A 12,288-nucleotide genomic window follows, 5' to 3' on the forward strand; every position below is an offset into this window, starting at 1 on the left:
CTAGGGCCAATTTAGAGTGTCCAATCCATCTATTGCATTTCTTTGGGATATGGGAGGAAACCGGAGCACCCGGAGGAAACCCACGCGACCACAGGGAGGATATGCAGACTTCACACAGAAGGCACCCCAGCCAAGAATCAAACCGGAGAACCTCTTGCTGTAGCTCCAAAATCCAAAAGTAAATTTGGAGACTCCAGATAAACTGTGCATGTAGCCACAGCCAGAACAAACTCCCCCATCTGTGGTATACTCCCAAGACAGATCTTAAAAAATGTTATGGGTCAATTCTGTGACATAGAAATAAACCCAGACTGTGGCTCAGATGATCAACTAAGGACCCAGATGGTGAAGATGTTGACAGTGTTCAACCAGTGCCAGCTTTCTCATCCTGGGAGAGGGAAGCAGCTAGGCTTGCTACTGTACTGACACCCAGTGAACCCTGGGTGCCACAGCAAGTTTCTTCTGCAACAATTATCCTATGATGGGTGTGGTCAAGCAGGTGCTGTAGTGCACATATTATGGATGCCAGTACTAAGGTTAAGCCCATTAACTCCTGTAGGACACAGGAGTTAAGGAAGATTATAGATGCCACTACGTGAAACTACTTACATCGTTACACATCAAAAGGGGGAAAAGGATGGACTTCAAAGATGGCTACCCACTAAGTAATAGCTTAATTTAGGCTCTCTCAGTGAGAAAACAGAAACCCAGAAAAGAGAGCCAGTGAATTTGTCTTTTTGGATACATTTCCTTAAGTGGCTAGTAAGTGCACTGCCTGGATGCCAGCAAAAATGAAATTCAGAAAACTTGAAATAAAAATCATTCACAAAAGGCGAGGAGAAAACACTGGCTAGGAAGAATCCTGCAGCTCAGCAAAAAGCAGTTCAAGCTTCAGCTTTGGTGCAAGACATATTTTCCTCTAGATTAGTGGAAGTCAAGTCAAACGTGTTCAGAGCTGATTCAAATAAATGAAACACTGAAGGAGTAGATCAACACAAATAACAAAAGATTGAAAAAATGGAGGAAGCTTTAAATAACCAGATATTCAGATAAGCTGATAAAACTGCAAAAATCAGAGGCTAGAATGAAGAAAATCCAACACAACGCATCAGAGAGAAACCAAAATGAGCTTCAAACGTAAAAAACAGTGGCACAGGCTGATAATTCGAATGAGACGAAAGCGCTCACTGGAGGTTTTGTTTATTAAAGTTGTTGTTTCTCTTATCAGCCTGTGCCACTGTTTTTTTATGAAAAGATGAAAAGTTTGGCTGAGTATGATTTCAAAAAATAGTAAAATTAGAGAACACAGCACATAGGGAAAACCTGAGATTTTCTGCTGTACCAGAGAAACTGGAAGAAGCAGACTGTATTAATTTTATGAAAGCACAAATAAGCAACTGGACCTGTATTCCACAGCAGGAGTTTTTAACTGAAATGGCACATCATGTGTATGCTCCAAACCTGGCCACGAGAATGCTCCAAACCTGGCCCATGAGAAAGTAGCACTAACTTTCAACAGTAAAGATCCAATCCTATCAGACGAAATAGTTGATTTTGGCAAAACTGTGGCAGAAGGACAAAATTCTAACAGTGGGAAACAGTAGAGTGTTTGTGGAAAATGATTACTCATTGTACACCAGGCAGAAGAGGAGGAAATTTATTATAGCAATCAGGGAATGTCAAGAAGCAGGTGTGAGGTTCAAGCTGCTGTATCCAGCTATTTTCTGAATATTTTTTCTGGATGGTCAAAATAATTTTTTGATGAACATGCTAAGGAGGAATACACAAGTTTGTCCAACAAAAAGTGAGCTATCAAATAGAAGGAGATTCTGTTCCTTAGTATTCTGATAATAAAAGCCCATAGAGAGACTATGCCAGTGAACCTCTTTCCACTGTTCCAAGAAAAATGCCTGAGAGACAGATAAAAGCAATGGTGTTGAGTAGAGAAATCAGAAGCATGTTGGAAATAAGCCAGTGACTGGATCTGTGAGATGGAGATCAACAGGTTGAAAACCAGCAACTCTAAAATGGATGAATAAATGTGGGATTACAAAGCATCAATTACATTTGGGAAAATTGCCAAACCAAGAAAACATGGAAATACCGAACTTTTTGACTTTGTTAAACTTGTAGGAGACATTTAGGTGAAGGGAAGAGGAAGGAGAGAGTTAACTGTAAGTAAAACAAAATTTTCTTCCTAACAGTATTTTGATAATACATGACATAATGCATGTTAAAAAGTAAATATTTTTCAGTTATTTTTGTCTGTAAAAGGGATACTAAAGTAAACAGTGGCCCCTATTTTTATTTCCTTCTTTCTTTTTCTTCTTGTTCAGTTTTAGGAAATGTAGGCACTTCAATATATATATATATATATATATATATATATATATTAAAAAAAAAAAAAGAAAGCCTGGACAAAAAAGCATTATTTAAGAAAAATTGATATGCTTTTTATTTCTGCATAGGGGAATGACTGAATTAAAGCCCTTGTTTTGATTTAATAACAAACCTTAGGGGGAAGCAAATAAATAAACACACAAATATAATGAATGCTGAATAATGTTTCCTCTATCACATAAATGTAAATATTTACAATGCAATTATGTGTAGTGGTCGCAACTATGCATTTGGTTCTCATGTTTCTATGGAGACAATCTGAGAAGGGGGCACTAAAAAACAGAATACTTCTTTCTTTCAATAGCTATAGGATAATGTTTTCTGAAAGCATTTGTTTTCTTCATCTGAGCAAGGAATAAAATATAACAGAAAACAGACACACACAGTAGAAGTAGAAGCACAGACTATATAATTTTATTTGTTTATTATTTATTTTACATTTGTTGACCAGGATTGTTCGACTGAGCTGAAGAGCCCTTTTTCAGCGGAGGCCAGGGGAGAAAAGCTATACAATTTTCATTATAAATTAGCATTTAACAGCAATGTTGCACTTAGCATGAATAACATTCATTATAGGTTAATTCAAGCCTCTGATTGTGTCTGCCAATTTGGGACAATTGTTCCTATTAAGAAAGTTAAACTTTATTATTTGATTTTGTGCGTTAGTATTAAATGTTTTTTGGGGTGTTCTGGAGGTGTGTTTCTTTTTTCTTTTTTGTTTGTAAGGTTTTGTAAGATGTGGCTTGTTCAAATGGATATATCAAAATACAACTGTATAAAAGAACAACCTGCCAAACATTAGTAGTTGCATGTAACACAAAAGCTGAAACTAGACATTTAAAAAAATGCTGTTATACATAACAGGTGGGAATAACTTCTTATAATGACACTTTCCATATAATGTTTAAATGTGAATGGCCTGACAGATAGATGTATTAAAAAAGAGTAGAGAACTATATTAAAAATGCAGATTGCAAGGAGACACATTTGGAAATAACAGAGTATGTGAATTTGATAAAGAAAGGGCTTCAGGATGGTTATTCAGTGGAATATTTGGGAAAAAGAAAAAGGGGAGTACTTATATTACTCATGAGATAAGCTCTAATAGTGATAAAAAAAGGAAAAATAAGATAATAATGGTAGCAGTGTAGTACTAACAAGCTACAAGGAGGATTATGCTGGGATGTATTTATAGTTCACCTACAAAGAAGCTTAAAAAAATTCTGGTAGAAATAATCAGCTTTCAGCAGGTAATATTACTTTTAGATGGGACTGGAATTTGATTTGCAACAGTGAGGATGTATATGGGGACCTATACGGGAAAATAAAACAAAAGAAGGTAGATTTGGAATAAATTTATGAAAATATTTGACATGGGAAGATGTGAATTCAGTAGCAGAAGTTCGGAGGAAATTTGCATATTATTCCTCAAGGTATAAAAAACTGGGCTAAGCTAGAGAGAAATCATATTTCACAGGAATATGTGCATTTAATTGAAGGTTTTGTTAAGAATCCAGTAACTATTTCAGATCATGCACCATTAACAACTAAAATAAAAATGCAGGGTAATGAAATAAAAATGAGACACTAGCAATACCCCACTTATCTGTTAAAAAGAGAATGATTTAAGGAATGGGCAGTGGAAAATATTCAGGAGTTATTAGAGAGGGTAGACATTTCTACTGAAAATATAACTAGGGAGTTGAATACAATTAAAGTGGAGCTTAAAAATAAGGTGGAAATAATACACAAAGATAGGGGTAAGAAGTAACAAAAATTATTTAGAGGAACTGGCAAAGGTTATATTATTGCAGAATAGGAGAAATCTAGCAGAAAAAGAAGCGGTACAATTGCAGAGTGCTAAAGGGAAAATAAGGTACTATCTTGATTATATGCATGAGTTTAGCTACATTGCCATTAAGCAACTGTTTTTTGATAACTCTAGAGCTCAAAAACTTTTATTACAATGGCTCAGGCAGAAAGTAAAAAAGGTTGCTGCCAAGCTTATGAAGCCTATAACAAGGAAAATAAACAGAAATCCTGTACAGGTATTAGAAATACTTGGAAAACTTTATGAAAATCTGTATAAAGCAAAGAAGTGTGGAAATCAAGTAAAAGTACAAATGGAAATGTTTATGGAAGAATTAAATATGCCATGGTTAGAAGTAGATTAGGCTCAATTACCAACATATAGAATAGGAGGAGATGAGATAAAAATGGTGCTGTATAACCAATCTACAGGAAAGTCCCCAGGTAAAGATGGTATTCCTGTGGAAGTTTGGAAACTAGGAGGGAAGAAAGTGATAAAGATCTCAGATATGTTGTTGAACAGTATTTTAAAAGGAGGAGGAGAGGCACCAACATTCTGGAAGAAAGCAATGGTGGCTGTAATACATATAAAGATGGTAAAGACCCATCAGATCCAGTTTCATATAGGCTCATTTTGATTCTAAACCATGATTATAGTGCGTTTATGTCTATAATGGCTAAAAAAATGGCAAATGTGATGCCAAAATTGATAGATATGGGATCAATGTGGTTTTGTGGAGGGGAGGCAAACATTTAACAACATTAATAGAACAATGATGATCCAGAGGGAAACAGAAAAATGCCACTATTATTGGTGAATCTTGATGCAGAGAAAGCATTTGACAGAGTAAGCTGGGATTTCATTAGTATGCTAATGGAGGCATTTATATTCTGATAAAAGTATAAGGTTGATAAGTAGGACATACGAGTGGATCAGAGGTGAAAATTAGTGTGCGTGTGCGTGTGTGTGTGTGTGTGTGTGTGTGTGTGTGTGTGCGTGTGCGTGCGTGTGTGTTGGGGGGGGTCCTTTCTGAAAAGTTCTGTTTGAGCACAGTAACTAGGTAGGATTGTCCTCTTTACTCCATGTTATTTGTGTTATATTTAGAACTACTGGCAAAGAAAATAAGGGACTCAAAAATTTAAGGATATAATTGATATGGTAATCAAGAAAAGTTGGCTTAATTTGCAGATATTTTTATACCTGATTAAACCAGAAAAGGACATTTCAGTACTGTGGAATATTCAGAAACAATTCCAAGTCTTTTTGGGATACTAAATTAGTGAAGATAAAACAAAGGCTGTAGTTGTAAACTACGTACTCACACATGAATTGGTTCAGCAATACCCATATTTATGGGGACATGAAAATGAAGTACTTAGGAGTATGGATTACATATAATTCTGTTATGGCAGCTAAGGATCTGTAGGAAGAGACTTAGCCTCCTTAGTTTTACACATAGATCAGGCATATATTTATTAACCAGAGGAAAAGTTGTGGATTGCAATTAATAAAGAGTTTGGGGATTTTATCTTGGGAGGTGAAGAGGGCAAGGGTCAAGTGGGATAAATTAATCCTTCAAGGAGATCAAGGTGGTTTGGATTACCTGATTTGAAGGAGTATTTCAGAGCTATGCAGTTAAGGCTCCTATACACAGCACAAGCAGAAACCTCTAATTCAAAGTGGAAAGAGATGATGATGAAAAGGGGGGAAGCTCAAGAAACAAGGGGAGATTGGGATTTTGGATGAAGATCCTTAAGGAGAATAACAACCATACAGATTATAATATTCATAAATTAGCAGAAAGAAGGAGATTCTGCTAATAGGGAATACTGCAATTGTGGGTACAGAGAACAGGCAAGAGGGGGTTGGAATTTACTGGAGAAAACTGACAAAGGAACTAAGGTATTAGGAAAAAATAATTAGAGAGGGGAAAGTAAAAGAACAGGAAGAGGCCAAGAAGCATTCATTTGGACTGCAGGCTAGAAATGGCCTTCCCTATCAAGGACTGATATAGTATAGGCAAACAAAAATATCCCAAGTGAAAGACCAGAACTGGCAGAGTTTTTAGTAGAATCTAGAACAGGAGTGGAAAGGGCAAAAAGAAGCTGTTGATAAAAAAGAGATAATTAGTAGGGCATACAAAATATTGCATGATAACTATAGGACTCGATCAGAGGAGGTTAGAAATGATTGGGAAGAGAGATTGGATAAGCAATTCATAGGAAAACAATGGGGTGTTTTGTACGGCTCATAAATATGCAACAAAATCTAGATGATTTAGGATCTTTGCTTGGAAGAGGTTGCATAGGTATTTTTATACCCCAAGCATACTCCAAAGACTTTTTTTCCTGAGGTAGACTGCAAATGTTGTAGGTATAAGGAGGAAGAAAGATGTACTTGGGAACATATTTTTTAGGAGTGTAACTGAGGTGGCAGACTTTAAAAATTCCTTGCAGACTACTCTAACCAAAAATACTGGTCAGCAAACTGGCGTAAAACTAAGGAAATATTTTGAGCTATGATATAAAATTGGAATTGACTAGACATAGTAATGCCTTGCTGAGCTTAATTCTGGTAGCTGCCAAAAAAAGTAATTACTAGAAAACAAAACTAAGTCTAAACCAACTGTACTAGAAGTAGCGAATACAGTAACAGAAATAAAATAACTGGAAGTAGGATCTTTAGAAAAGGGTAAGAGCAAATTACATAGAAAACAATTGGAGCTGTGGGAACAATACATGCAGAATAATTTTTTGGAGGAGGAATGAGGTCTAAAGGAAGGCAGGAATTGAACGAGCTTTGCAATGTTTAACTGACAATGACTGGATAGGTTAAGTGATATATAACTTTTGCAACTGAAAATATGTTAACATGGTTTGTTTTCATTTATATGAATGTATGATTGCCTATGTCATAAGTGATAATTTAATAAAGATGTTTCTTTTTTAAAAAAAACAGCGGCAAATGAACAATGGCTTCTTTACAGCTTAGTGTGTGTGCAGTGCAAAGTGTGTGTGCAGAAAGGGGATGGGATAAATTCTTCAGCTGGAACAAGGAAAACAAAAAAAAAAAAAAAAAACACAAATTCCAAAACACATTCAAATGTTAAGTATAGTACTAAAATAACTAAAGCAACTCTGTACTGGAAGAATGCCATGAGTTACCTTTATTTAGCACTTCTGTTCCAGCAAAGGTAAGGAGATTTCATCAGAATAAAATGCAATTAATATCTTGTTGATGAAAGTTGTAAATGGCACATGATTAAAAATGAACCAGTAGGTAAACTAGCCATTGACTAAGTCATTTGAATTTGCTTAAAGCAACAAACCACATAAACGCAATGCATTGTGAGATTTAAAGTTACCTTGCAGCTGATTTCAACTTGAGAAAGCTGTAATTGCATACAGCTTCATCACCAAGTGATTGTAATTGCCACACAGCTATGCACATTACCACCCATCAGCTACAGCACAATATGATAAATAACAAAATAATCTAAACTTCCTAAATGCCCCATTTTTTGACTGAATATCTAAACAAAACATTTGGTGTTACCTTATTCTTTATTATATGGGTATATTTGTAGCTCCTTGTTGATTGCTATGCCTTGTAGCTGCCATAGCTGGCTACATACACCACATTTTGGAGTTGCAGTCAAAGCATTATTGCTAATCTAAAGTTCTGTTAATTAAAAAAAAGTTATGCAAAGACATGCTTTAATAAATTAGCATTAGCTACAAAAGCCATATGAAAAAGTGCCATACTGCTAGTGTCTATGGTAATATGTCTCTGACTTTTTATTTGTCTTAAGCATGCTTTTCATATTTCTATCTTTATAAAGGAACTGTGGTACACCACTCAATGCATGAAATGTTTCTAATACTGCTAGAACACTATATTAAAGTAAAGATATTGCAACATGATATATTAACAATGTTTCAGTGATGGGGCACAAAAAGTATCTACAGGCGCTCAAAATATATATGTAACAAGGAGAGTGGGTACCCAGATGAGGACAGAGCTTTTTATATAGTTCCATGGGAATAAACACTTAGTTTAGCTTACAAAAGCATAGTTTTTATATCTACCAAACAATGCTTACCAGAAAGTAGCAGTTATATCAATATCACAGCTTTTAAAGCAAGCTTTAAACAAGTGTGGGTTGGTAAATAGAAGCTACAATAGTCTACATCTTACTGATATTTACTGAGGAGACATCACCACCACTCAAGCTTTTCACCATCAACAAACAGGGTCAACTGACAGGGGTGAGTCTAACTGCTCGTACATGTTCACAAACATGTTCTTGACATACTGTCAAGATATGCATAACAGGACATGGAAAACACAGCAAGTGAGGCTCATGAAGTCCTGTTCATTCTCTAAGTTTGTACCACCAAATCTGCACATGTAATACTCTTACAGATAACCCTACACAAACATCACAAGCATGGTATTAATAATTGGATAATCCCATTACTTTCGTTTTTTTCCTTTTTCAATCTCATGACTCCTGATACATATTGTGGCAATACACAGGAAACTTCCTGAATTTATACACAGAGATGGATTTAAATGAGCAAATAATGACACAATACTGTGCGCTAACTCTACTAAAGTCAAACATTTAGGGAAGTAAACACAACAAAAATGTCATTATGTAATCACAAGTGTAACACTCTGCTAAGGTTTTTTGTAATATCACACAAGAGACAGTAAAGGCACACTAACTATCCTTACCGGGTTTATACAAATTCCTTCTGTATGGGTAATATTAAACGGGTCATATTTGTCTGCAAAGACTAAAACATCTGGCACTGGATAGACACGAAGAGTATAATCGTAGGCCCAGTACACAGGGCTGACATAGAGCGGAAGAGGAGTCAAATGGCCCTGTGACAAGATAGTTTTTACAAACTGCAAACAGAAACAAAATTATTTTAATAACCTAGAAATAAATAAATAAATAAAAAATGAAAGAAACGTATAACAGTTGCAACCTTTATGAAGGAAATATACTGCATTCCCAAATGACATTATTAAAAAACTTTATGTGCATACAAAATAACATACTTTCCACATCCAAGTACATTATTCATGCAATACTAATCTTTCACACAAGACCTCACTCGTGGGTTTACACATTAACTTACATAAACAAACAGTAAACAACCTTACAACTATCACATTGCTGAGTTCTGTCAAAAAGTTACAGAAGAACCAACAAGAGATCTTCAATATTAGCTTTTGGCAGGTCACTGTATTTAAGACTTCAAATGTACTTTAGCATACAATTACCCATGGTGACAAAACCAGCAGTCGTTATCTAACATTAGTAGTATAGTTCATTATTCTTCCTTTCCTGTTAATGGCACCACAGCAAAATCCAAGTTCACCAAAAAGAAAAAGACTTCCCTATATTCTACTGTGTAGGACTCCTAAAGATTCAAAATAACCCAAAATGGTAGACCTTTCCCAAGGAAATGAAGGGGTAAAAAAAGTAAAATGGACCTGCTGACTGGAAAAGTAAATCTAGAAATGCCAACAGGTTTGCTGCTATATAATGTGGACATGTGAAATCTTCCACCAACAGCCACTCTGGGATGACACACATGCCATATGCAAACCTTTCAGCAACCTCTCTTCCATGACAGGAATGCTTTATAGAAGAACAAATTTGTCTCTATGGAGAAAAGCATCACTGTTAGAGGTCAGCCCCAGGCTTTACTACAGTAACAACCCATAAATTCAGCTAAAGGCACCTATCAAAATACATTGTGGTTTAAATTGTTTTCACTCTGTTTTGTGCATTCTAGGTTCTGACCTACACAAACTCTGCTGCCCAGTATCCAATGGAGAGCAGAAAAGGAAGGAAGCTGAATCTTTTGATTGAAAGTCATTTTGGACATGACCTTGGGTATAAAGGAAATACTGTCTTTACACTAAGCAGCAAAATGTCTGTAACATGCAAGAGCTTGCAGCTCTCACACTCTCCAAGATGGAAGATGGTATAATTGCCAATAAATTACATTCCATGCAAGAAACAAAGACACTGGGTCAATAGATTCAAAAAAAGGTTTTTCATAGAGTCTAGAAAAAAGATGAAACTCTAGTTAGGTACTAAATGTGTATATATGGATCCCCTACAGAAGACTGACAGGTCACAACACCAACACCCACATCGCTGACACCAAAAGCCCACCACACGGAATACCGGCAACAGCGGTACTGCAGAAAAAAGGAAAATAACATTTCCTTTTTTCTGCTAGCAGGGGGGCTATGCCCCCTACACCTCTCATGGCCCCCCCATAACTTTAATATACCAACTCCAAGATCACACTACAGTGCAGGAATGGAAATGTTTCCATTCCGCACTATGGAGACTTACAGTTTCCTCATTGTCAGTATTTCGTGCGTCGGGCTTTTGGTGTTGGTGTTGTGAGCCGACAGTCTTCTGTAGGGCACCCATATATATATATATATATATATATATATATATATACATACATATACATACATGTATATATATATATATATATATATATATATGTGTGTGTGTGTGTGTGTGTGTGTGTGTTTTAAGAAGGCTTGAAATGCAGAATTCCTTAAAGAAATACTTGCACTGTATAAATGGAAACCAGTGGAGGATTCCATGGAAGGGAAGTTAAAGAACTGCAGTAAACTTCTGTGTATAAATACACCAAATCTTAAGGAATAAAATATGGAAGGAAATCTGGTAACTGAGCCTGAAGTTTTAGATGACAAGAGTCACGCCAATGAAAAAAAACTGTCCATTTTGACAGATAGGATTTCACAGTATATGGTTTCTTGGTCTCCTGAAGCACATGAACAACTTGAGGGTATGCAAACCCCTAACAGGGGTACGTATCTCAACTCCCAAGTAGTGAGGAATTACAACCAAAAAGACCGGTACCTTGTTGCTAAATAAATAGAGCCTTTCTTGAAGGGACATGTAAAGTTTAAAAACTCCTTAATAAAGAAATCAAAAACATGGCTGCTAATTTGAGTCTAACAGAATTATGAGTACCCCTTATTCTTTTCCCTTTAAGAGGACCTTTGGGATTACAGAAAGTGGAGGAAATTCCTAGAGAAGTTTGTATACTTACTTCCTTGAAAATGCATCTTGTGACCTAGTCCAAAACTTGCATATCTGAATATTTCCTGGCGATAGAGAGCTCTGTATCGGGCTGACCCAAATCGGAACAAAACAATAAAATGCTGAAGTGTGCAGCTGGGACTCATTCAGCTAAAGTGCTTAAGTGATGCTGTTAGCATGAGCATTTTTTATGCTTGTCGATACATTGTTTGTAGATGAAAGTGCACAGATGATGCTTGATAGGTCATGTAACTTCATACATACTGTGACGCCCGTGCCCTGGCCCAGCAATCAAGGAGCCTCAATCCTCACCACTAACAACATAGAGGGCGCATCTCATATATATGAGGAAAGGATAACAAATACACACAGTAAAGTGCAATTTCCCTTAAGAGCACACTGAGATCACAGTCAGTCCGGGGCTGGTTGCTCCCTTGCTCCCCAGGTCCCCAATAAGACTCCTCACTGGCACAGCTATAGGGTCCAGATCTCAGTCTAGCCGGGGAAGCTAAAATCTCCAGCACCCTCTCTGTCCAACCAGTGCTTTGTGTCCTTGACCAAGTAGCTGACACACACACACACACACACACACACACACACACACACACACACACACACACACACACTTTGAGATAAGAGTTTACACAACCACACAGACACTTCTGGGGAAGGCTGGCACAGGTTCTACAGTTGTGCCCCTTTTACCCAGACTATACAGTAGTAAATACTGCCACCACCCAGCTAATATTTATCAGCTACTCAAAGGCCCTTAAAAGGGTGTCCAATTATTACTATGAAATATTATTCAATTGGTAGTATAGCCCAGGGTTAAAGCTATAGGAGTGGCTTTGTACAATTTTACCAAAGGCATACAAGTACTCTAAAGAGCTTAAATTATCTCTACACAAACCAGCCACAGTTAAAAGGTTTTAAAATATTTAATAATAAATAATTAAAACCA

The 12,288-nt window shown here is 36.5% G+C and overlaps 1 protein-coding gene across 1 annotated transcript in view; it reads right to left on the reverse strand.

Moving 5' to 3' along the window:
* Positions 1-12,288, reverse strand: part of POLE2 (DNA polymerase epsilon 2, accessory subunit) — a gene marked incomplete in the record, with an annotated part of 1,055,700 nt that overhangs the window by 221,733 nt on the left and 821,679 nt on the right. Inside the window, 1 exon segment of the mRNA XM_044074281.1 lies at positions 8,951-9,127. Coding sequence (XP_043930216.1) covers positions 8,951-9,127 — 177 coding nt within the window.

Source organism: Protopterus annectens, chromosome 6.part0 (genome assembly GCF_019279795.1).
Source record: "Protopterus annectens isolate FY-2018-M chromosome 6.part0, PAN1.0, whole genome shotgun sequence".
In the NCBI taxonomy this organism is placed as follows: domain Eukaryota; kingdom Metazoa; phylum Chordata; order Ceratodontiformes; family Protopteridae; genus Protopterus; species Protopterus annectens.